This window comes from Peromyscus leucopus, chromosome 10, assembly GCF_004664715.2.
Source record: "Peromyscus leucopus breed LL Stock chromosome 10, UCI_PerLeu_2.1, whole genome shotgun sequence".
Lineage (NCBI taxonomy): Eukaryota > Metazoa > Chordata > Mammalia > Rodentia > Cricetidae > Peromyscus > Peromyscus leucopus.
The window spans coordinates 8305840-8330686 of NC_051071.1; the positions used below are offsets into that span (position 1 = coordinate 8305840).

The 24847-nt window shown below is 38.4% G+C and overlaps 1 protein-coding gene across 5 annotated transcripts in view; it reads left to right on the forward strand.

Annotated features, from left to right (window-relative positions):
* The window catches only part of Vrk2 (VRK serine/threonine kinase 2), a 131607-nt gene that overhangs the window by 50554 nt on the left and 56206 nt on the right, over positions 1–24847 (forward strand). For all 5 annotated transcript variants that reach the window (XM_028895021.2, XM_037208919.1, XM_028895020.2 and 2 more), the window contains exons 3-7: positions 189–238; positions 826–895; positions 2221–2308; positions 10902–11007; positions 12591–12683. In XM_028895021.2, the coding sequence (XP_028750854.1) occupies positions 189–238; positions 826–895; positions 2221–2308; positions 10902–11007; positions 12591–12683 (407 nt within the window). The remainder of the gene's footprint in view (positions 1–188; positions 239–825; positions 896–2220; positions 2309–10901; positions 11008–12590; positions 12684–24847) is intronic.

Genomic DNA, 24847 nt, shown 5'->3' on the forward strand with positions numbered 1-24847 from the left:
TTAGTGAGAAATTTATTCCATTTCCCCAACCTCAGCAGGACCTTTTGTAAAGTGGAGATGGTGCCACAGTTATAAGAGGTTTGGGGATAATCTAGTTCATGTACTTATATCTAGCATCTCTCTGTGATTTGGTAGATACTCAGTGATTTAGAATAACTATTATTTTCCACTTTTCTTTTTTTCTGCAGCTTTTCCCACAAATAAACCAAGTAAAGATGCAAGACATGTAATAAAAGTGGTAAGCGTTGTTCTTACATTTGTAGTCCTGTATTTCTAACTTTTTTCTTCACTATGCTTTATTCTCATAAAAACAACAACAACAACAACAAAAACATTTTTTCCTTCACTCTTTTAGGTAGTAAGGTCTTTAAGGTAAGGCCTAGGATTCCACTTCCGTTAGTGTCCCCAGGGCATAGAACAATGAAAGACATGTAGGAGACAGTTAATGAAGGAGTCATGTGTTAGGGACCCCACCGTACTTTTTCCAGTGTGCCTGCCCTGAAGACATATTGTTTTATAGCCAGTGCTTATTTATGTATACAGTTCTCATTGCTTTTAAGAAGATCTTTGCAGAAGACTTCTTTCATGTGTAAGACTATATTGGGATAGCAGTACAATATGTTCTCTAAAATGAGACTTTTCAAGTGTATTTAGTTTTTTTTTTTTTTTAGTAGGAATCTGGTACTTGTTTGATGAAGAACTCTGTAACTATGATGTATTTTATATGTGGATGCTCATATTTTCACAGTTGAAGTACAACTTGTTTTATCTTTAGGATAATTTCTATTAAAATTATTAAAATTAATTATTATATTTCTTTCATAGGAATATCAAGAGAATGGCCCATTATTTTCAGAACTTAAATTTTATCAGAGAGCAGCAAAAAGAGAATATAGTAAGTAAAAATATCTAAGCAGCTACACCATGTATGAGCTTGCTAAAGTGAGGGTTAATATTTTGGTCTTTTTCTGGCCTTCTGGAAAATTCTTTTCCATATGAAATTTTATTGTAAAGTGATATACTTAACTGTGATAACATATAAAAGCAAGACAGATGGTATACACATCTTGGTATGGCACACATAACGGGTTATATATTTTAAGTCAGTTTTTCTACTGCTTTACATAACATGCTGACTTGTGGAATTATCAAGAGTTCTCTAAGCAAAAAAGATTGTAGAATGAAATTATTTCTTTTATAAAGATGCATTTAGATAGAAAGCATATAGTGACAAAACTAAAGTACGTAGAACACACACACACACACACACACGTGGATTAAAGTGTTTGGTAATGATTAAATGTTGAGATATTTAAGAAGATGTTAGAAAGGTGAAAGTTGGGAAGTTATGTGGAGCTGGATATCATAAATAAGAACTACCAGTTGCAGATTTGAACGGGATATGATTATAAGCAGAGATGAAGAACAATAGGAAGTTTGTAAGAGTGAGGTGAAATGCTGTGGGAGCTGTAGGAGCCCTGATGACTAGAATGGTCAGGGTCCTTTATATCTTATTTAGGAGAAAGAATGATGGATCTGGCCTGAGTAATTAACTTTGTTTTCCTTAATAAAGCTTCTGAAGACTGTGACTATAGTCTCACCAACTGCTTCAGCTATGTCAGAGTGACAAATAGAATCCATTAAATTTGACTGTTTTATCAGGAAAGCTGTCGTAAGCATGAAACACATGGGAGAGAAGTGAGAACGGTGATTGAACTACCTGATTGTTTAACTGGATTAAATAATTCAATTATGATTTGTTTTGTAAACTAAATTTATTCAAAACTGTTATTTCACAGAGTAAATAACTTTTAATTTCAGAGTCAGGTACTTTTTCTGCTCCATTTGTATGTTTGGGCTAACGTGGCTTTAGACTTTGAAATGAAGGCAGTAGGGGGATAAGTACCTCTCCTTTGTAGTCAGCCTGAGTTACATTTGGAAACTGAGCTGGCTTATGAGCAAATGATTTGCTTTCCAATCATTTTGAGTGAGAGATAACAATGTACTTTGTAAGACTATGTCTTTTATGGTACTGTTAATTTTGTTTTAAAACAAATATTTTGTGCTGATTATAGTGGAAACAAAAAAGTTTGAAACCATGAGATGGGTGTATCTATTTTCATTAAGTATTTTCTTAGGTCTACTTACTATTTTGGTTAGATAATTAAGTCTTTGCATCTACCTTTCTAAATCATGTTTCTTCTTAATTATTCTTTGCAGTTCAAAAGTGGATAGAACAGAGAAAACTTGATTATTTAGGAGTTCCTCTATTTTATGGATTTGGTCTGACTGATTTTAAAGGAAGAAGGTAAAAGCCTATTATAATCATATCAAATTTATATGATCAATTATTATTACCAAATAACCTTTCCTCAGTGATCTATCTGATGTTTCTTTTTGGCCAGGTAACAAACTACTCTAAACATATCTTAGTTTTTGGGCATCAGTAAGCCCCTGTTGGCTCATCTGCTTGGTTCTGGTCTCTCTATAGAATGTAATCAGGCATCTGCCTGGCTGCAGTCATCTTAGGTCCTCCCAGGGAAGGATTTGCTTTCAGTGGTCACTCATATGACTGTTGACAGGCTTAAGGTGTCTCTGCAAGAAACTATCTGTGTCTTATAAGGAAGCACTGGGGCTTTCCCCAGAGAGAGTGGGTGAGTGGATGGGTGAGTGGATGGGGAGAAGGGAACGAGAAGAGAGAGAGAGAGAGAGAGAGAGAGAGAGAGAGAGAGAGAGAAGAGAGAAAGAGAGAGAGAGAGAATGAGAATGAAGAGAGAGAGAGAGAGAGAGAGAGAGAGAGAGAGAGAGAGAGAGAGAGAGAATGAATATAAATGCCCAGGAATGTCTCTGAGCTGGAGGTGACAGTATTTCTTTATGGGCTAATCTTAAATGTGATATCCTAGCACACCGCCACCTTCTCTTTGCTAGTAGTCAGTCACTAGGTCCACCTCTGAAAGCTAGGAGAGAAATCACTCTCCACCTTGAGGAAATACACAACAGAAGTCAAAAAGCTATCCTTGAATGTGTCTATAGCACATACAAAGTTCATTAATGATGACTTTGAAAGAGTCACTTGTTTTGTGCACATTTCATTGCAGGGAGTGTCATAGATTTATCCCACTTTGTTAATTTTAGTCAGGTGATAGTTGTACTTTAAATGTGAGAAAATAGGCTCAAATGTCAGCCCTTTGTTCAAATACTATTTTACCTTTGTTTAAATAGGGTAAATAAAGTGAACTGCTTCATAAAGGGTACTGAATGGACTACAGAAATCATGGGACATCCATATCATGTTACATGTTACTATTAAATCATCTAAATCTATTATTATAGTTGACTTAAGAATTATGTAACATACTACTGTAGAAAGGATAGAGTTCTGGGTAAAATGGCAGAGTAGAAGTTGTCTGTGTGCTCTGGTGAAGGGCAACTGTCAGAAAAAGAATCTTCTTAAAAGAGGAAGAGCTTTGAAGAGTCATAGAGTGATAGGATACACCAAAAGACAGGCAGCATACACCAAAAGAAGCCAAGACATACAGGACTCCATCCACACACTCCCTTTACTGGTAGAGGAGGAGCAGGAGCCTCATCCCAAAGGTAATACAGACAGATTCTGGTCAAACCAAACCAAACCAAACCACACCACTCCAAGCACCCAAAACTAGTTCTCAAAACATTCTCCATATCTCTCACAAGCCTCATGTTGTGTGTCTAACAATTTCCTTCAAGGCTGAGGCAATGAAGCTCCTTAGGCAGGAAAGTAAACTACTCAAACAGCCTTCATAGAGTCCCTGAAACTGACCTGCCAGAGCAACCAACAGAAACTGAAAGCCTGTCTCGAAAAAACCAAAAAAAAAAAAAAAAAAAAAAAAAGAAATCACATGATCATCTTTCTCAGTGTCAAAAATGCCTTTGATGATGTTCATCATCCCTTCATGATAAATGCCCTGAAGAAAATAGAAAAAGATGGAACATGCTTCAACACAATAAAAGCTACATATGAATCTCTACTGCCAAAATCATACGAACTAGGGGAAAACTGAATGCATTTCCTCTAAATCCAGAAAGACAAACACCTCCACTCTCAACTCTTACCAGTACTTGGAAAAAAAAGAGGAGTGGGGGAGATAATGAGAGAAACATCATTTAAAGACTATTCGATCCTGTATATAAGAGACACAAGAATCTCCGGATAACATTACATCTTGATAAACACGTCCATAACAATAGTAGGACATAAAACTTAACTGTGCTGATAACAAAATTGCTGAGAAAAAAATAACTGTGGAGGAGGAGTCACATTTAAATACATTTTAAAAAACCTCTAAGAATAAGCCTACTTGTAGAGGGGTAGAGGGGAAATACCTCTACAGTGAAAATGATCAGGGACTGAAGGAAGAATCAGAGGGAGACACTAGAAGATGGGCTAGTTTGCATGCGCATCCATTGCCGGAATTAGTATAGTGGGAATGGTTATATTACAAATATGATCTTTAGGTTCAGTATTGTCCCCATCAAATTTCAAGTACATCATAAGGATTAAAACAGAAAAAAATGTTCACATGAATGCTGTGGATTATGTTTATTGTTAATAAAAAATGATAGACCAGTAGCTGAGGTGGAATTTAGGCAAGAAAGCCAAACTGAGAATGCTGGAAGGAGAAGGACAGAGTTGGAGTCGCCAGCCAGACACAGAGGAAGCAAGATGAGAATGTCACACTGAGAAAGGTACCAAGCCAGGCGGCTAAACAGAGATAAGAATTATGGGTTAATTTAAGAGTTAGCTAGTAATATGCCTGACCTAATGGCCACACATTTGTAAGTAATTTAAGCCTCTGAGTGATTATTTGGAAGTGGCTGTGGAATGTGGCAGGACAGAAAAGAGAAAAGCCTCTGTTTACAAATGGTACACCAACAGGCCACATGTGCATCCACATAAAACCCGAGAAAGCTTAAAAAAGGCTCTAAACTCACAGAAACAGAGCCACATTGGGCTTCCTACTCTCTTATGCCAGCTGTGGTGCCCACGAAATGGAGCTGGCTCACAGCTGCCATGAGCTAAGCCACACGGCCAGTTTCCGCAGTCTCTCACAAGGAGTCACAATGCAGACAGGCTTCTCCCAGCTGCTGCCTGCTGGCTTAAGCTATCAGCACAAGCTCCATCAGCACTCTGCATGGAGGACTTAGGGTTTGCTCATAGACAAAAAGAGTTAGAGATACACAGAAAAGACAGATGCAGGTGAGAAAAAAACCTCTAAATGGGTTACACCATGTTTAAGAATATACAGAGGCTTGTGAGAGAAAAGAGAATGTATAAATCAATCATAATATATATATATATATATATATATATATGTATATATATATATATATATAGTTTTAAAATAATAAAGTAAAATCCTTAAAAAGAGAATAAAATAATATAAAAATGGACCATGTAAGGATGAAAAATGCACATTCTGGATTATGTATATTATTGTATTGTCTTTGAAATTTTTAGCTGTTAAAAGACCTTGGATTATAAAAAACAACTGTATTAAACCAACATATATTTAAAAAATATCTTAACTCCAAAATTGAAGTCAAAACATATGCCGCTTTGGGGGAAAAGTTATATTTTTATTTCCACAGGAAATGGGAGACTATGCATTCATTCTGGATTAAGAAAAATCAGGTCTGATTGAGGAAGACCCCCTGAAATCTTAACTACAGACATGGAAAAATAAATCTAAAGTAACTACAAGACATGTAACGTATATTTTACCTGCTCAAACATAAAATAAAAAATTACCTTTGGCTGGCTTATATATAATACACAGTTTATATTTGTGTTAATACAGATATATATATTACCTTTAAAAGTTTATATATTTTCAGAACAAGGGGACCAGACACCAATAAAAATGGATGGTCCAGATGATCCAGGGTTTCAGTGTACCTCTGTTACAGTTTCCTCTGAGTTCTGCATCCAAAACAACTTCAAGGCTGCTGGCTGAGATGGACCAGCCACATAAAATACCCAAGCCAGAACTTGAGTATAATTCTAAATTTTCTCAGGGTCCCCATAAGTGTACTAGCACCCCCAATCAACAGGAAGTAGTCTAGAGAACTATGCCCAAATTCCCAAATTATTGTTTGTGAATGTTTGTTTTCATTTAAGGGGGGTTGGTTATAAATGGTTAATGGTCATGGTCAATCTCTTTCTAAGAAGAAAGGGAGATATATTAAAATGATGGGGAAAAGGGTAGATTATTAAATTTACTTTAATCTAAAATACAACTGTTGAACAACTCAAAATATTTTACAAATGGATTTTAGTATATCGATACAAATTTAAAGTCAGTTGTTATACTGTATATATATCTATACTTTATGTAGCTTATTTCAAAATGTAATGTTAATTATAAAATACAGATTAATAGTCATCTATAATAGTAAAACTTATAGCCATATTAGTTAGGTTTTCTAGGTATACAAAGATATATTTCAATTAGATAGGCAATCTTTGAATACTTCAAAGACCTACAGAATGTGACATTTAAAATGTTTTAAGAACTTAGACTTTCTCAGTGGTGAGACATGTCTGCTCCTGGCAGCACCCAATATACTTCAGAGAAGATGATGAGTACTGAAGAAACTCCATATGGAGTTTACTTTCTTTGTGGCAAAAGTTAGCCACTGGGCACAGAACTGCTTTTGCCTCAGCTGAGGACAGCATGCTGTCCAAATTGGACAGGCAGGACAGAAAACAAAGTGACTGCAGAACTTTATTTACTAAAACAAGGTGGGACAGTCCATCAGAAATCCTGCTTCACAGATGAGTCTGTTAGATATGCTAGACCTGTAGGCCGAGGATGGATGTCCCAACGTTGCAGAGGAACCTTGGGTGACTGTCCAGGCAACCAACTCTTTCTGTCATTTCTTAATTTTTGGAAGTTTTTTCCCTTATACTTCCTATTTACTCAGATAATATTATATCCTTAGGTCTCTGGTGGAGTTGAAGACTAAATAGTTCTAATTATCATTTTTCTTAATTATAATAGAAAGTAAATTAGATACAAAACTTTAGACTCACCAAGATAATTGTTTTCTCTAATTTTGCCAAATGCCAGTGGATTAGATAGTGTTACTATAATTTTTACTAAATAACTGTTTTTGTTGTATATAATCTTACTATATTAAATTTAAAACCTTCCTTTTTAATTAGACTAAAAGGGGGGAGTGCTGTGGATTATGCTCATTGTTAATGAGTAGCTGACAGTCCTGTAGCTGGGCCAGAAGTTAGGTGAGAAAGCCAGGCTGAGAATGCTGGGAAGGAGAAGGGCAGAGTCAGGAGCTGCCAGTCAGACTCAGAGGAAACAAGATGAGAATGCCATACTGAGAAAAGTTACCAAGCCACATGGCTAAACGTAGATAAAGATTATGGGTTAATTTAAGTGTAAGAACTAGTTAGTAATAAGCCCGAGCTATCAGCTGAGTATTTATAAATAATATTAAACCTTTGAGTGGTTATTTGGGAACTGACAAGCAGGAGAGAACTGTCCATTTACACATGAAACAACAAAAATACCCAAACAACCAAAGCAATTCCAAGCAGAAATCTTAGTGCTAGTGTTATCTGAATACTTGATCTCAAATTGTACCATGATCACTGATAATGAAAAGTGTGGCACTGCACAGAAAGGGACTGACAGACCAATGCACTAGAACAGAGGCTCAGAAGTAAATCCATGCAAATACACTAACTTCTAGGAATCAGAAAGACACATTGGGAATATCTCTATTTGTCAATGGGTTCTAGGAATGCTGGCAGTCCACACATGTAGAAGAATAACAGTAGATTCTTAGCTAGTGGCTCTCAACTTTCCTAATGTTGTCACCCTTTAATACAGTTTCTCATATTGTGGAGACCCCCAGTCATAAAATTCTTTTTTTTGCTACTTCATAACTAGTTTTGCTTGTTATAAATTGTAATTTCAATATCTGAAATGCAGGATATCTAATATGTGACCCCTGTGAAAAGGTCGTTTGACCCTCTAAAGGGGTTGCAGCTCACAGCTTGAGAATTGCTGTATCTGCCATTGTGCATACAAATTCAAAACACATTAAGGTCTTAGTTTAAGACCAACTACCCTCACGCTGCTGGAGGAAACCTTGGGTAAATACTCTAAGACAGGCATAGGCAAGGACTCCAGTAACCTGGGAAGATATCCTAGGTGTTCACTGATGGGACTGTGTTAGTTTCTCTTCAGTTGCTGTGATAAAACACTGTTACCAGGGCAACTTAGTATATAAAAGAGTTTATTTTGGCTTATGGTTCCAGAAGGTTGGAATCCATAGTGGCAGGACAGCATGGGAACATGACCATAGGCAGCCACCGTGACAGTGGGAATGGAGCAGGAAGTTTAGAGCTCATATCTTAACCATAAGCACAAAGCATCAGAGAGAGTGAAATGGAAGTGCTGTCAGCTTTTTCCTCAAAGCCCACCCCGCGTGCCAGCCTTCCTCTCATGAGGCTATACCTAAACCTCTCCCAAACAGCACCACCAACTGGGGACAAAGTTCAAATGCCAGAGACTATGGGGGCATTTTTCCTTCAAAACACTGCAGGGGTTTCATGAAATTTCTACACTTCTACAAGCAAAGTGAATAGACAGCCTTTGCATAGGAAAACACTTTCACCAACTCTTCATCAGATAAAGGCTTGTTATATGAAATATATTGAGAACTGCAGAGATTAAACAGCAAAAGTGCTAAATCATTCAATGTACAAATCGACTAATGAACTCAATGAATAGTTCTTGAAATGAGAAATAAATTTGGCTAGTTTGAAATAGTGTTTAATGTTCTCAGTCATCAGGAAGTACAAATTAAAACTAGTTCAGGAGGGCTGGAGAGACGGCTCCGTGGTTAAGAAAGAGCACTTGCAGCCCTGCTGCGGGACTGAAACTCATTTCCCAGCACCCACACTGGGTGGCTCACAACTGCCAAATGTTCAGCCCCAGGAAATCTGACTCCCTTTTCTGGCCTCTACATCTGCACACCTGTAGCATACATTCACACTAAAACACACACAAATATAGGTAAGCAAAAATAAATCTTAAAAGAAAAGCTATTTTGAGATTACATCTCACAAATTGCTACCATCACAAACAAAACAAATGACAAGTGTAGCAGGTGTGCTGGGAAGGAGGAATCCTTGTATACTGGTGCTGGTGTGCAAGCTTGTGAGGTTAGCAAGTGTGTAAGCTAGTGGTGAGGTTAGCAAGTGTGCTGGGAAGGAGGAATCCTTGTATACTGGTGCTGGTGTGCAAGCTTGTGAGGTTAGCAAGTGTTTTGGGAAGGAGGAATCCTTATGTACCGGTGGTAGTGTGTAAGCCAGTGAGATCAAGATGAGATCATTATGGCTGTTTCTCAAAATAGAACTAACATATGACCCAGCACTGCCACTCCTGGGGTTTGTCTGATGGGATCTTAGCATATCATAGAGGCATTTACATGTCCATGTTTATTATTACACTGTTCGTAATATGCAGGATTGGAATCAGCCTTGATGCCTAATCAATGAATGGATAATGAAAATGTGATACATGATAGAGTTTTATTCAGCTGTAAGAAAAATGAAATCATGACATTTATAGGAAAGTGGATAGAATTGGAGAATATTCATTAAGTGAAATAAGCTACTCCAGACTCAAACCAGGTCTTCATGTTTCATCTCTTCTGGGATGCCCATATACTTTATATATACATGCTGTGTGTGTGTGTGTGTGTGTGTGTGTGTGTGTGTGTGTGTGTGTGTCTGTGTGTGTCTGTGTCTGTGTGTGTGTGTGTGTCTGTCTGTCTGTCTGAAGAAGGGGCCATGAGATGTGGGGAAGACATCATGAAAAGGGGGAGGGAGAATGAGAGAGAAGATAATGGAGCTATGCGACATGACAGCAGCAGCAAGGTTGTTTGGGGGAGAGAGCCAGCATGAGGCTGAGGGGTGATGGGAGGCAGTGGGAGAGGAGGATGAAGGACACAAAGATGACATGAAAGTGCCCTGAAGAAACCTGTAACTTTGTATGGTGACTTAGTAATATCACATTCTTGTAAGATACCCCCAAAGGGCTGTGTATGTATTTCTCTAATAGTGGATGTAGAATGTGGGCTGTTGTGCTAGAAAGGGGAAATAAAAAGGGAATCCTGAACAGAGAAGGAAGATATGGAGTTGCAAAAAACGTGAGGATGGAGAAATGGGTAGAGCCATTCAGAGTGCTGCTGCATGCCTATTAGTTTGGATCCCAGCCCCCATACAACATACCACTAGCTTCAGTACTGAGAGATAGGCAGCCTTTTCTATCCTCTGTGCCCACAGGCACACACAGTTGTACACACACACACACACACACACACACACACACACACACACACACACCTGCCTAAATAAAATGTGAAACAATAAATGTTTATAACAATGGATAAAATATAGAAGATTTACCATTTTCTGTATGGGCAGTGACATTTTTAGGATACATAACAAGGTGATGGGGACTAATCTGTACCAAGCAATTAACACTGTCATAAACAAGCAAAAGAGGGATTTTGAAGCCCATTCTCTCCATTATCTGAGACAGTATTAACTGCTCAGTGCTAGTGAATAAACCATATGGAATACTAAACTGCCTCATGGAGGATTAGTGGGTTATTGTGCATATGTTCTTCAGTGGCTTGGACTGAGTCTCCTTGACTGTTAGATGGGAAGTATGTTCCTCAGAGTATAGCAGGTTGTTGTCCACGTGTTCTCCAGTGCCTAGTACTGATTCTTCTTGGTTAGGTGGGAAGCATTGTCTTTTTAAATTCTTTAGGAGATAATCTCAGAATTATTTCAGGAAGATCTCTTTTCTGTTATCTCCTTTCAGTTACAGATTCATGATAATGGAAAGACTGGGAATAGATTTACAGAAGCTCTCAGACCAGAATGGTGTTTTTAAAAAATCGACTGTCCTGCAACTTGGAATCAGGGTGGTGAGTTCAAGATGGTTCATTTCAAATGTCTCAGTTTTAGATTATTTACTTGTTTTGCTTTTTATGGAATTATGAAAAAATAAGGATTATTTCCTAGGAATGACAGTTATAAAGAGTAGAAAGGATTTTGGTGAAATTGATAACCATGGGCTTTGCAGAATACAGGCTGTGTTGTGTTTGGCCATTGTTATTACACTCAGTTTTCCATCACAGCTTACTTTTTCATATCAGAGCAAGCTTATATAGCTGCAAGAATAACCTTTCTTTTGTCTGTTACATTTGTAACTACAAATTATGGCCAAATAGACTACTTCTCATACTAAATATGGTATGATTTGATTTAAAATATTTTAAGTCTAAGTTGGGGTGGTGGCATTAATTAATTACAGCAATGGATGACAAAGACAGACAGACAGACAGACAGACACACACACACACACACACACACACACACACACATACACACTGCTAACTTTTAAGCAAGTAGTCACAAATGACCATGCATGCATTCATTTGTTGATCATGCCACATATTTACCTTATTTTTATGTATCTTGCTTTAGTCTCCTCCTGCCCCTAATCATAGGTAGAATGAAACAGATCAGGCCAGGTCGTCATGTGTTAATTTCTCCATTTACCTATTCATCTATCCATTCTCCTAGTGAGTGTTCACAGAACACCTCTCTCTCATATATGTCTCTGTGTTTGTGTGTGTATCATATATATATATATATATATATATATATATTTGACATGCAAGATTCTAGGGATTTATTGATGCCTAAGAGTTTGTTATTACACAAGATAATGATCAGAGGTATAATATTTTGTTCTGATATCTTCAAGATTTGAATCATAGTATTGATTGATGAATGAACTATATGACTGTTTTACCATAGATGTCTTTTCTATTTTCCTTTAGTTTTTATGATATTTATTCCCAGTCTAAATTGGTTTTCTAGTTACTATGATGGAGTACTCTGACAAAAGCAAATTAAAGGAGAAAGTATTTACATTGTTTCATAATTTGAGGTTATAGTCCCTCATGTTGGGGAAGTCACAAACAATAGGATATTAGAGTACATGATCACATTGCATCCACATTCAAAAAGAATGATGGGTGTCTGTGCCAGGTTTCTTCATTTTGTACAGTTCAGACTCTCATCCCAGGGAATGGTGCCACCCACAGTGGGCAAATCTTCCCTTCAAACTAAGTCTACTCAAGATAATTCCATACAGGTATTCCCAGAGGCTCAGCTGCCATGTGATTCTAGATTTTCTCAACTTGACAAGTGAGATTAAACATCACATTCACCTTTGTACATTTTGGCCTAGCCATTGGGCTTTCAGGGCCATAAGAATAAGTATTGTTGAATCTTGATTTCTCTCTCTCTCAGAGGTTCAAGCATAGTATTTGATGTTTGAGGATCATTTCATCCAACCTTTTATGAGATGAGCAGCCAGAAATTATGATATATTAGAATAATCAGTAAGAGTGAGATACATTATTTTATAATGTGTAGAAATAAACCATAGTATTCTAGTGTAAAACATTAATATTGATCTTATCTATTTTTTTCACAGCTGGACATACTGGAATATATACATGAAAATGAATATGTTCATGGTGATATAAAAGCAGCAAACCTACTGTTGGGCTACACAAATCCAAATCGGGTAAAGAGAGGATTAATTAACGTTGGCTTTCAGCAAGCATCTTCAGAGTTCTGTAGTCAAACTTAGTAAAGACAGACTCTTAACCCACAAGAGTTTACAAATGAGGGCTTAGTATGATGAATGTTTCAATTTGTCTTACCTTGCTTACCTAATTTAATCCTTGCTCCAGATTAATGAGTAATTAGGATGAAGAAACCGAGAGTCAGAGGGTTAAATCATTTGCTAATGGACACACATTGAAGAAGTGCCTGAGCAGGAATCTGAGTTTCTAAGCAAATGTAGATAAAGTACTATAGCAATCTAGGGAGAAGGAATGGATGTGTGCAGGAAGGTAGCTGTGTGGGCTCCTTTCTTCTCCCTATAGTTTGAGCAAAGAAACATTTCCAAAAGAACTTTCCATTGTGGTAGAAATCTTCTACCCAGTGTCATAGCATTCCTTGAGATGTGGCCAGGACAATATCAGTTTCAAACAGTTGGTAGTGGCCAGGGGTTGGAAACCAGGCGGGTGAACAGAGTACTAATGGTTTCTAGGGCATTGAAACTTGTGTGTACATCAAGAATGCACATACATTGCCGGGCGTTGGTGGCGCACGCCTTTAATCCCAGCACTCGGGAGGCAGAGCCAGGCGGACCTCTGTGAGTTCGAGGCCAGCCTGAGCTACCAAGTGAGCTCCAGGAAAGGCACAAAGCTACACAGAGAAACCCTGTCTCGAGAAAAAAAAAAAAGAATGCACATACACCATTATTTCTTTGTCAAGTCCCGCTTTCACTGCATACTGTGGGTGATGCTGGTATGTCGTACCTCGGGTGATCCATATTAACAAAGGCTTCACTGAGCAGTGTTGAGGTAAAAGCTGTATGTCTAGGAGCTGGGACTAAATGGGAACTCAGAGCACTTGCTGCTTAGTTTTATTTAAATTGCTCAAAATTTATCTATATGAAACAAAATTTTCTTCAAATAAGTTATATAAATATGGCAAAAATAACTGAATAGCTGAAATTTTAATTTAATTTTAAATAAATATATGCAACTATTACCTACTGTCTCAACAGATTTAAAGTAAAAGAAACTAAGACTCAAAAATGTTAGAAAACTATAATTAAATGCTTAATAGACCTCTGTATGTATTGAAAATTCTAAATAAGAAAGAAAAAGTCTCTACAGAAAATACCAATGGGTTAAAAATTTAAATATATCTCTAAATTAATCCTAGACATAAGGAATGAGTACCTGTTAGATATTTTTTAATAAATATTTGAAAATATCTAGCAAACAAGAAATTAATAGAAAATCATAATTTCATATAATTTTATCAATGTAGTGATAAAAATGAAATCAGGATGGGGGAAGAAGATGTAGCACTGTCCTTGAGATGAAAATAGGTCACCTGTACTAAAACTAGAAGATGTGGCGAAGGAACAGTGGGGCAGCTTCCTTAAAAAACAGTCAAAAGGAGAAAATCTGAGCGGGTAAGCAAGGAGACATACATTCCTTTAGCTGTTTCCATCACTTAGCAGATAATTCAAACCTTTGTAATTGGTTTTTACTCTTGGATAGTATTTTTTGAATAGTACTATTACTTTATCTGTTTGCCTGGTCTTGGACATTTGGATTTTTTTAGGTTTTATTTTGATTATTATCTAACATGGTGTTGGGAAACCAAACTCAGGTCCTCTGGAAAAGCAGCCAACTGCTGCGCCATCTCTCCAGGCTGTAGTCGTTAGGTTTTGACAGTTATGAATAAAATGACCGTGAACTAAGATGCATGTAAAGCTTTTATGCAGGCTTGTGTTTTACTTTCCTTTAGGGTAAATAACTGAGAGCTGACTTTCTAGGTCATTTGATAATGTATATACGGTGTAGAAACTGCCACACTCTCCTTCAGAGACTGTCATTGCGAAGTTTCCATCAGTAATATGTGACAATGACATTTCCATTAGTTTTCTGAGTTTCAGCATTTCTGATAGTTGCTAGGCACCTGTCATTTACATCTGCCTTAGTCACCTGCTGGCACTGACCAAGTTGTATTTGCTTGCTTCCAGTCCTGTGTTTTCTTGGCGAACATGTCCATTTTTAAAGAAACTTCTAAATGAATTGTGGTGTCTTTATGTTTGAGGGTAGGAGCTTTGTCAGATGTTTGTGCTGTAGGTAATGTCTACAGCTTGGCCAGTCTTGGTTTCCTTCCTGATGTCTTTGATAAGTAGGTGTGAGGTCCAGTAGAAGACTATCTTCATTACTGTAATTATAGAATGCAAAAATTAGGACATGGGCATCTTCAACTTGGTTCTTTTGTTTTAAAAACAAATTGTTTTGGCTACGCTGGCGTCTTTGGAATTTCATACATTGGAATCAGTTTGTCAGGTTTACCAGCAAACCTGTTAGGACGCTGGCTAACTGTTGTGTGCTGTGACGCATTTGCTATGACACTGTAGACTATCCTGAGGAGGTGCCAGGCCGGCCACCTCACAAGGGGCCACCTTCCCGTGCTCGCGTTGCTTGTTTTCTTTTTACTAATTCACAATATTTTCTTAATTTCCTTGATACTAGCTTTTTTTGTTGTGGTTATGTGGAATTGTGTTTAAATTTCATATATTTTGGAGTTTTTAAATCTTTCTCTGTGAGTGATTCTTCTATTTAAATTATGTGTACCTATATGTGTCTGTGTTCATGAACGCAGTTGTCTTTAGAGGTTGTAAAAGGGTGTCCATTGCCCCAGAGTTGGAATTACAGATGTTTTGAGCTACCTGATGTTGGTGCTGGGAACTGAACTCAGGCCCTTTCCAAGAGCAGTACATGCTCTTAACTGATGAGCCCTCTCTCCAGCCCCTGCCAAAGATTTTTTTTTTTTTGATTTTTGAATTTTGGAAAAATTTAAAAATAATTTATTATTTTGTTTATGTGTATGGTCGTTTTGCTTTCATGTGTTTCTGTGCACCACCTGTGTGCTTAGTACTGCCAGAGGCCAGAAGAGAGCGTCAGAATCTTTGGAACTGGACTTCTGGTCAGCTGAGAGCCACCATGAGATGCAGGAAATGGAACTGCATCCTCTCTCCCAAAGAACAAGTGTTCCTAACCACTGGGGCATCCTCCTAGCCCTTGCTGGAGATTGGCAGAATCTTAATTCTGTTTTGATTAGAGAATTACACTTTATGATTTTAGTATTTTAAAGTCTATTGGCAATTACTTTATGTCTAAAGACACAGGCCACTTTCTGAATATTTCATAGACCCTTGAAAATAATATATATCCTGCTACTTGGTTTGGGGTATATGTTTAATAAATGTCAGTAAGGTAAAACTGGTTGAGTTTTGTTTCAGTTTTCAGTATCTCTATGAGAAGAATTTAGAAACTCTTGAATTTTTCTCCTTTTAAAGAATCCTCATCAGCATTTCCTTTGTGTGCGTTGGTTGCATATGGGATTTTTATGTCTTTTTTATCAGTTGTCTCTTTCATCTTTTTTTGGAAGTCTGTTTTTGTCTTTTGATGGTATAACCATCATAACTGCTCTTGATCTCAGCACTGTATGTCTTTCCTATCTCTTTGCTTTTAACCCTTTCCCCCCCGTATATGTGTATTAAACTCTTGGCGAGGGTGTGTCCATTAGAGGCTTGTTTTCATGCTTTATTAGTCTAGGTTTATAGGAGCCTGTACTGAGAGGGTTATTTCTGCTTCCAGCCAATTAATTCACCATGGGATTTATCACTTTAGTAGTCAGGAGTGGACCGTCTCTAACCCCTTGAGATCGGGAAGAGGTTCAGCTTCCTGCCCTCCCTCCGGGTGCCACAACTGCTTGTGGTTCTCTCCCTTCTGAACCTTCAGCTTCAGGTTCTGCCTGAGCCTCTACCCTCTGATGGTTGCCAACTCCATGTGCTAGTTAGGATGTCTCTGGGTGCTCATACGGTTCACCTATTTGTGGCTCTTTTGAGGAGCACAGTCTTGTGTCATATGTTTAAAACCTCCAAACACTTACATGCTTCACAATTATTATATGCAGCAGAGGTGAAAATCCAGGCAGACTTACTTTCATCATTTTTAAAACTAAGAAGGCCAGCTTCAGTAATTTAATTTTGTTGAATTTCTGTTCTTGCCATTTGCCCATTCTTATCTTCATTTATTTTGTTATTTCCTCCATTTGGAAGAAGTTTTTTAAAATAATTGATTTCTTTTTATTTTATGTGCATTGGTGTTTTGCCAGTGAGCATGTTTGTGTAAGGGTGTTGGATTCTCTGGAACTGGAGTTACAGTTGTGAGCTGCCAAGTGTGTGCTGGGAGTTGAACCTGAGTCATCTGGAAGAGCAGTCAGTGCTCTTAACCGCTGAGCCACCTCTCCAGCCCCTGGAAGAGTTTTTGTATGAACTGTCTGAGTCCTTTTGCTGCTGTATAACTTACACGTCTGATTTTCTTAATAATTTACATTTTTTTTTGAGAGGATCCCAATAGACCTGGCTAGCATAGAATTCCCTCATGTAGCCAGGGCTGGCCTTGAATTCCTCATCCACCTACCTTCAGTTCCAGAATGCTGGGCCACAGGAATGAGCCACCGTGCCTGGCTTTCCAATCTGTCTTCTGTACTTTATCTGTGCTTTGGACCTTTTCTTTCCATGCAGATGATCATTAATAATGTGGACAAGGGTACCAGCCTTTTATTTATTACAGATCTTGTGTTATAATTAGGGAACTTACTTATAAGAACTTCATTGCATAATTTGATTTTATTCTTTACACGAAAAGACACAGAGCTTAACTTTACCTTTTGTAAGTTTTAAGTTTTTCCCATTTCTGCAACACTTTGTTGGCGTCAGTTACTGTGTTTAATCATAATACTTAGTTTCTTCTGTTGAATCTTACTGTGCATGAGCGCACATGTGTGTAGCTCTAGGCCGTGTGTGTGTGTGTGTGTGTGTGTGTGTGTGTGTGATTGTGTGTGTGTGCACAATCCCAACGCACTGACCTCCCATGCTCTCTGCCGTGTTTCAGCGTTAGGTTGGTCTGACTGTCCTTTGCTGCTGTCTTCCCACCTCTCACTCTCTTCTGTATTTCCTTTTTGTTACGTTTTTTCTTCCTCAGCATCACTCTAGCCATATTTTCTGTGTTCACTTATCTAGATAGGTTAAGAAATATTTGGTATTCTTACTGGTTTTGGTAAATTTAAAATTAATTTAGTTGAGACCTGACATCATTCTAATTCATGCTCATTGAGCAATCAGGAAAGTTTTATATTTTGTGAGATTTATATTTGCGTCTTCAGGAGTATTTCAATGATTTCTTCTTCATGTTAGTTTTTCTTATTTCTTGTTCTGTTTATTCATAAATACTATAGTTTTTATTGTCACTGTTAATGTGCTTTAAAGATATGTTTATTTTTATTTTACATACATGGGCGATTTTCCTGCACATATGTGTATCATGTACATGCAGTGCCTGTGGTGGCCAGAAGACACTGCTGGTTCCTCTGGAGTTATGGATAGGTATGAGGCACCATATGGGTGCTGTGGAGCAACCTCAGGTCCTCTGCAAGAAAAACAAGAACTCTTACCATCTGAGCCGTCTCCTCAGCTTCTCTTAGATTTTCTTAAGCAACTGTTATACCAGGCAAATGGAATAATTTTCCAGTTCTTACATTTCCAATGGATTTGTCTTATTGCATGGTTTAGTAAGTCCCCAGTGTAAGACTAAATAGCAGTGATGCTGAGTTTATCCTATTGCTCTGGGATCTTAGTGGAAATGCCTGAGTTACTATCCTACCAGGTGTGATACTGCCCTTAGGATTAAAACGTTGTATACAGATGTGCAAATGTGTGCAGATGTCTTGTGTACATGTGTGTGTTTATAAAGTTAAGTAAGCAATCAATTGTTCTGTTTTTTTTTTTCCTCTTAATTTTTTTCCTTTTTATGAGAACACATTCTTTTCTCATATAATATATCCTGAGTACTGTTTCCCTCTGTCTACTCCTCTCAGTTCCTCCCAAGCTCCCATACCATCCAGATCCATTCCCTTTCTGTCTCTTATTGTTGGTTGATTTTGCTCTTTTCTCTCTTGGGGGGCCTGCAACACAGCTCCCAAGTAAATTCACACATGGAGGCTTATTCTTAATTGTAAATACCTGGCCTTAGCTTGGCTTAGTTTCTTGCCAGCTTTCCTTAACTTAAATTATCTCAACTACCTTTTGCCTCTGGGTTTTCCCCTTCTCTTACTTCTGTAAGTCTTTGTTGCTGGAGAGCTTCTCTCCAGGTTCCACCAAACCCCACAGTTCCACAATCCATGTATAAAATAATCACTCAGACAGTTATATTACTTATAAACTGTATAGCTGTGGCAGGCTTCTTGCTAACTGTTCTTATATCTTAAATTAACCCATTTCTATAAATCTATACCTTGCCACGTGGCTGGTGGCTTACCGGCATCTTTACATGCTGCTTGTCCTGGCGGTGGCTGCAGTGTCTCCCTCCCTTCTTCCTGTTTCCCCAATTCTCCTCTCTCCTTGTCCTGCCTATACTTCCTCCCTGGTCACTGGCCATCAGTGTTTTATTTATATAGAGTGATATCCACAGCAAGACTTACTCTTACTCCATGGCTTGCTGGTTATGTAGCTGGCTGGCTGGCTCCTGAGTCCTCCTTATTCTCTGGCTGATAGATCTTAGATCTCTCCTCCCAGTTTTCTCCTTCTATCTATACTCTCTGCCTGACAGCCCTGCCTATCCTTTCTCTTGCCTTGCTATTGGCCAGTTCTTTATTAGACTATCAGGTGTTTTACACAGTCACAGTAACACAGTTTCACAGAGTTAAACAAATGCAACACACCTTAAAATATTCTACTACAGTCTCTCATTAGATAAAAACAGACATCTAAGTGATAATGTGATAGTTTGAAAGAAAATGGCCCTCAAAGGGAGTGGCACTATTAGGAAGTGTGGCTTTGTTAGAGGAAGTGTGTCACTGTGGAGGCAGGCTTTGAGGTCTCACATATCCTCAAGCCACATGTCTAAGTTCATTTCTTGTTGCCTGCCGATCAAGATGTAGGAGTCGTAGGTACCTCTCCAGCACCATGACTGCCTGTACTTTGCCATGTCCCACCATGATGATAATGGACTGAACCTCTGAACTGTAAGCCACCCAACTAAATGTTTTTTCTACAAGAGTTGCTATGGTCATGCTCTCTCTTTACAGCAATGAAACCCTAAGACAGACAATAATAAAAATAAAATATAATAAGATAAAAACTATTACATCTAAATTGGACAAGACAAACCAACAGAAGGAAAAGAGCCCAAGAGAAGGCACAAGAATCACAGACCCACTCATTGTACCCTCCGGAGTCCCATGAAAACTCTAAACTGGAAACCATAATACACTTGCAGAGGACTTGGTGCAGACCTGTGCAGGCCCTGTGAATGCTGTTTCAGTCTCTGTGAGATCATAAGAGCTTTGCTCATGCTGATTCAGAGGGCCTTGTGTTCTTGATGTCTTCCATCCCTTCTGGTTCTTATACTTTTTACACCCCCTCTTTAGCAGGGTTCCCTGAGGTCTGAGTGGAGGGACTTGATGGAGACATCTTATTTAGGACTGAAAGTTCCAAGTTCTCTCACTCTCTGCATAATATCTAGTGGCAAGTTTCAGTATTTTTCCCCCTCTGCTGCAAGAAGAAGCTTCTCTAATGATGGCTGACAAGATGCTTGTGGTATATTGTTTGTAATCTAAGAAATAAAGCTTGCCTAAAGATCAGATGACAGAGCCAGCCACAGAGTTAGCCGTGGAGATTAGGCAGTGCACACACCTTTAATCCTAGCACTCGGGAGGCAGAGATCCATCTGGATTTCTGTGAGTTCAAGGCCACACTGGGCACACGAGGTTAATTCAGTCTAAAGAAGAAACAGAGCCAGACAGTGGTGGCACACACCTTTAATCCCAGCCCTTGGGAATCACACCCCTTTAATCCCAGCACTAGGAAGCTTGAGACAGGAAGTGATATGGCTGGGCAGAGAAAGGAATATAAGGTAGGAGACAGGAGTTCGTCTCTGCCCTTCCCTCCTCTTGCAGGCTGAGAAGTTGGTGAGATAAGAGGTAGTAGCTGTGACTTGCTCTGCTTCTCTGATCTTTCAGCTTTCACCCTGATATCTGGCTCCATTTTTTTTTTTTTATTATAAGACCAACTAGGATTTGTGCAACAGATGCTGGTCTGTGAGTGTTACAGAATATCATTAGGAGTCATTTTATCATTACTTTTTAAAACATTTATTTCTTTGTTTAGGTCAGTAGTATTTGGTTTACTCTACATTCCCGCACTATCTAGTCTCTGGTTCTTGGTCACTCAGTGATGTTTGGTATGGGCTCTATCTCATGGACTGTGCCATGAGTCAAGTCAGACATTGGCTGGCGACTCTCCTAAGCTTTGTGTCACCATTGCACCAGCATAATTTGCAAGCAGGACACCGTCGTAAATCAAAGGTTTTGTTGCCGGCTTGGTGTTTACATTTCCCTTTCAGTAGTGTGCAGAGTTATCTTCCTGTACCAAAGACACTAGGATGTAGGGGTGAAAGCTCTGTGTAGGCACCAACGTGACTCTCCATGTTCATTGAGTTGTGTAGGTGTTGTTTCCAGCAATGGGGCCTTAGAATCAGTTTGTGGAGAGCAACCTATTGTTTTGGCAACAGTCTGGGTTGTTTTGGGATTCAAATGGAACCCCTTTGGCCAAGAACTCAATTAGCTATAACCCAGTTCCAATACTGGAAGCTTCATTTGGTGACAAGAGATGGCCAACTGGGACTCTGTCTCCCCCATTATTTGTTGATTTCATTTAGCTCACCTTGATATATGCATATATTTTAGGAAGCTTCTACTCTGTTAGGATTCCATACTAAATCTCAAATCTCCCTTAACTTTAGCTGTTTCTCCCATATTTTGTCCCTCAACCCCATCACCCCTTCCCACTTGATCCTCCCATTCTACCCCTCATCCATCCATAATTATTCTCTCTCTAACAGATAGAATTATCTATTTCCTAAGGAGATCTATCTGTACCCTCTAGTCTTTTACTCTATACCTTCCCTCTGTGGTTCTATGGATTGTAGCTTTGGTTATCATTGACTTAACAGCTAATATGTGCATATAAGCATATACATACCATATTTGCTTTTCTAGATCTGGTATATCTCACTCAGGATGATTTTTTTCTAGTTCTATCCATTTGCCTATAAATTTCATAATGTCATTTTTTCTAATGACTGAGCAATACTCCATTGTGTACATGTACCACTTTTTATTTATGCATTCTTTTGTTGAGGGACATGTAGGTTGTTTTTGATTTCTTGCTATTATGAATAAAGCAGCAATAAACATGTCTGAGCAAGTTTCTTTGTGGTGAAATGAAGTGTCCTTTGTGTATATTTCCAAGAGTGGTGTGGTGGCTTGAATGAGAATGGCCCCATAGACTCAAAGATTTGAATGCTTGGTCCTCAGGAAGTGGCACTATTTGAAAGGGGCAGGAGGTGTGGCCCTGTTGGAGAAAGTGTGTCACTGGAGGTAGACTTTGAAGTTTTCTTGTTTTGGTTTTTTGAGACAGGGTTTTTCTTTGTAGCACTGGCTATCCTAGAACTCGCTCTGCAGATCAGGCTGGCCTCAAACTCACAAAAATCAGCCTGCCTCTCTAATGCTGGAATTAAAGGCATACACCACCACACCCTGTTGGCTTTGAGGTTTCAAAAGCCCAAGCCAGGCCCAGCGTCTCTCCCTTTCTGCTGCCTGTGAACCCAGATGTAGAACTCTCAGCTACTTATCCAACACCACGTCTACTTGTTTGCTGCCATGCTTCTTGCCATGATGACAGTGGACTAAACCTTTGAAACTGTAAGTAAGGCCCATTTAAATGCTTTCTTTTATAAGAGTTGCTGTGGTCATGGTGTCTCTTCACAGAAATAAACGCTCACTAAAGTAAGTGGTATAGCTGGATCTTGAGGTAGAACAATCCCCATCTTCCTGGGGACTGCCATGTTGTTTTCCAGAGTGGCTGTACAAGTTTACACTCCATCAGCAATGGAGGAGTGTTTCCCTTACTCCACATCCATGCCAGCATGAGCTGTCTCTTGTTTTCTTGATCTTAGCCATTCTGACAGGTGTAAGATGAAATTTCAAAATAATTTTGTTTGAACATTTCTTTAATTGTTTCTCAGTCATTTGTGTTTCCTCTTTTGAGAACTTTCTGTACTCCATTTTTTATTGTTATTTGTTTGATTGATATCTAGTTTCTTGAGTTCTTTGTTTATTTTGGATATTAGCCCTCTATCAGATGGGTAGTTGGTCTGAATGACAGTGTCTTTTGCCATGCAAAGTTTCTCAGTTCCATGAGCTCTTGTTTATTAATTGTTGACCTTAGAGCCTGTACTATTGGTTTTCTGTTCAGAAAGTCATTTCCTATGACACTGAGGTCAAGGCTATTCCCCACTTTCTCTTCTCTCAGATTGTCTATCTCTTTTTATGTTTGAGGTCTTTGATCCATTTGGAGTTGTGTTTTGTGCAGGGTGATATGTATGGATCTATTTGGATCGTTCTAAATGCAGACATCTAGTTTCACCAGCACCATTTGTTGAAGATGCTGTCTTTTTTATAGTATGTATTTCTGTCTTTTTTTTTTTTTATCAAAAATCAGGTATCCATAAGTATATGGAACATACTTGTTTTGTGCCAAAACAATGTTGTTTTTATTACTTATGTTGTACCCGTGTCTCGAAACCCTCAGAGACTACTAAGGACAGGTTTCCAATGCAAGCACATAAGAGTCCTTTTACCGGTGTCACGCTTTTCCAACTCGGAGCAAGCCAGCATCTTGTGAGTTAAGCACTGGCTACAGAGTTCAGAAAGCCAAAAAAAGAAAAAAAAAAAAAAAAAAAAAAAAAAAAAAAAAAAAAAAAAAAAAAAGAGTCCTTTTTACTGTCAGGTTCAAACCTGGGCCACTGCCAGATAGATGGAGGGAAATGTGGTGGTGGGCCCAGGGGTAAAGAGTTTTTATAGGGGCAAACCACAAGCCCTGGATTACATGCTTTGGCATCTTGGGATTGGGTAGAAGGGATATGGGGGAAGGTGATTTTTGAAACTATTGGTCTAGACTTTTGGTGTGAAATCACATTTGAAACTATTGGTTGGACTTTTGGCAGGGAACCACAACTTGCTGAGGCAGGATTATTTGGACTGCTCAGCAGGGTTATATGGGTATCTTCAAGGGCCATAAACCTCAGACAGAATGTCTGCAGGAGCATAGTGTCATGGCACATTCCTGAGATACTTCCTGGAGTACAGCAGGTGGGCTAAGGTGGTGGCCCTTCCCTAAGATGGAGTCTGTATTGCCTTCACACTGTAGCTTTGTAGTCCAGTTTGAAATGAGAGATAGTAATACCTCTAGCAGTTCTTTTATTATTCAGGATTGTTTAAGCTATCCTGTTTTCATTTGTGTTTGTCTTTTGGGTTTTTTTTTAAGTGTTTGTGTGTGTGTGTGTGTGTGTGTGTGTGTGTGTGTGTGTGTGTTTCCATATAAAATTGAAAGTTGTCCTCTCAAGATCTGTGAAGAATTGTGTTGGGAATTTGAGGGGAATTGCATTGAGTCTATAGGTTACTTTTGGTAGGATGGCCATCTTTACTATGTTAATCCTATGGATCCATGAGTATGGGAGTTCCCTCCATATTTTGATATCTTCTTCAATTTCTTTCTTCAGTGCCCTGAAATTTTTATCATGCACATCTTTTTCCAGCTTGGTTAGAATTGCCCCAGGATATTTTGTATTATTTTAATGTATTGTAAAAGGTGTTGTTTCCCCAGTTTCTTTCTCAGTCTGTCTGTCAGTTGTATATAGGATATAGGAGAGGTACTGTTTTTTTTTTTGTTTTTTTTTTTTGTGGTTTTTTATTGATTTTTTTTTGGGGGGGCGGAATGACCTGTCTATTGGTGAGAATGAGGTATTGAAGTCTCCCAGTATGAGCACGTAAAGGTCAATATGTGATTTAAGCTGTAGTAGTATTGTTTTGTTTTGTTTATAACTTGGGTGCCCTTGGTTTGGTGTATAGATGTTAATTATTGCAGTGTCATCTTGGATTTTTTTTCCTATCTTTTGATTAGTTTTGATTTGAAGTGTATGTTAGATATTAAAATGGCTACACTAGCTTGCTTCTTAGTCC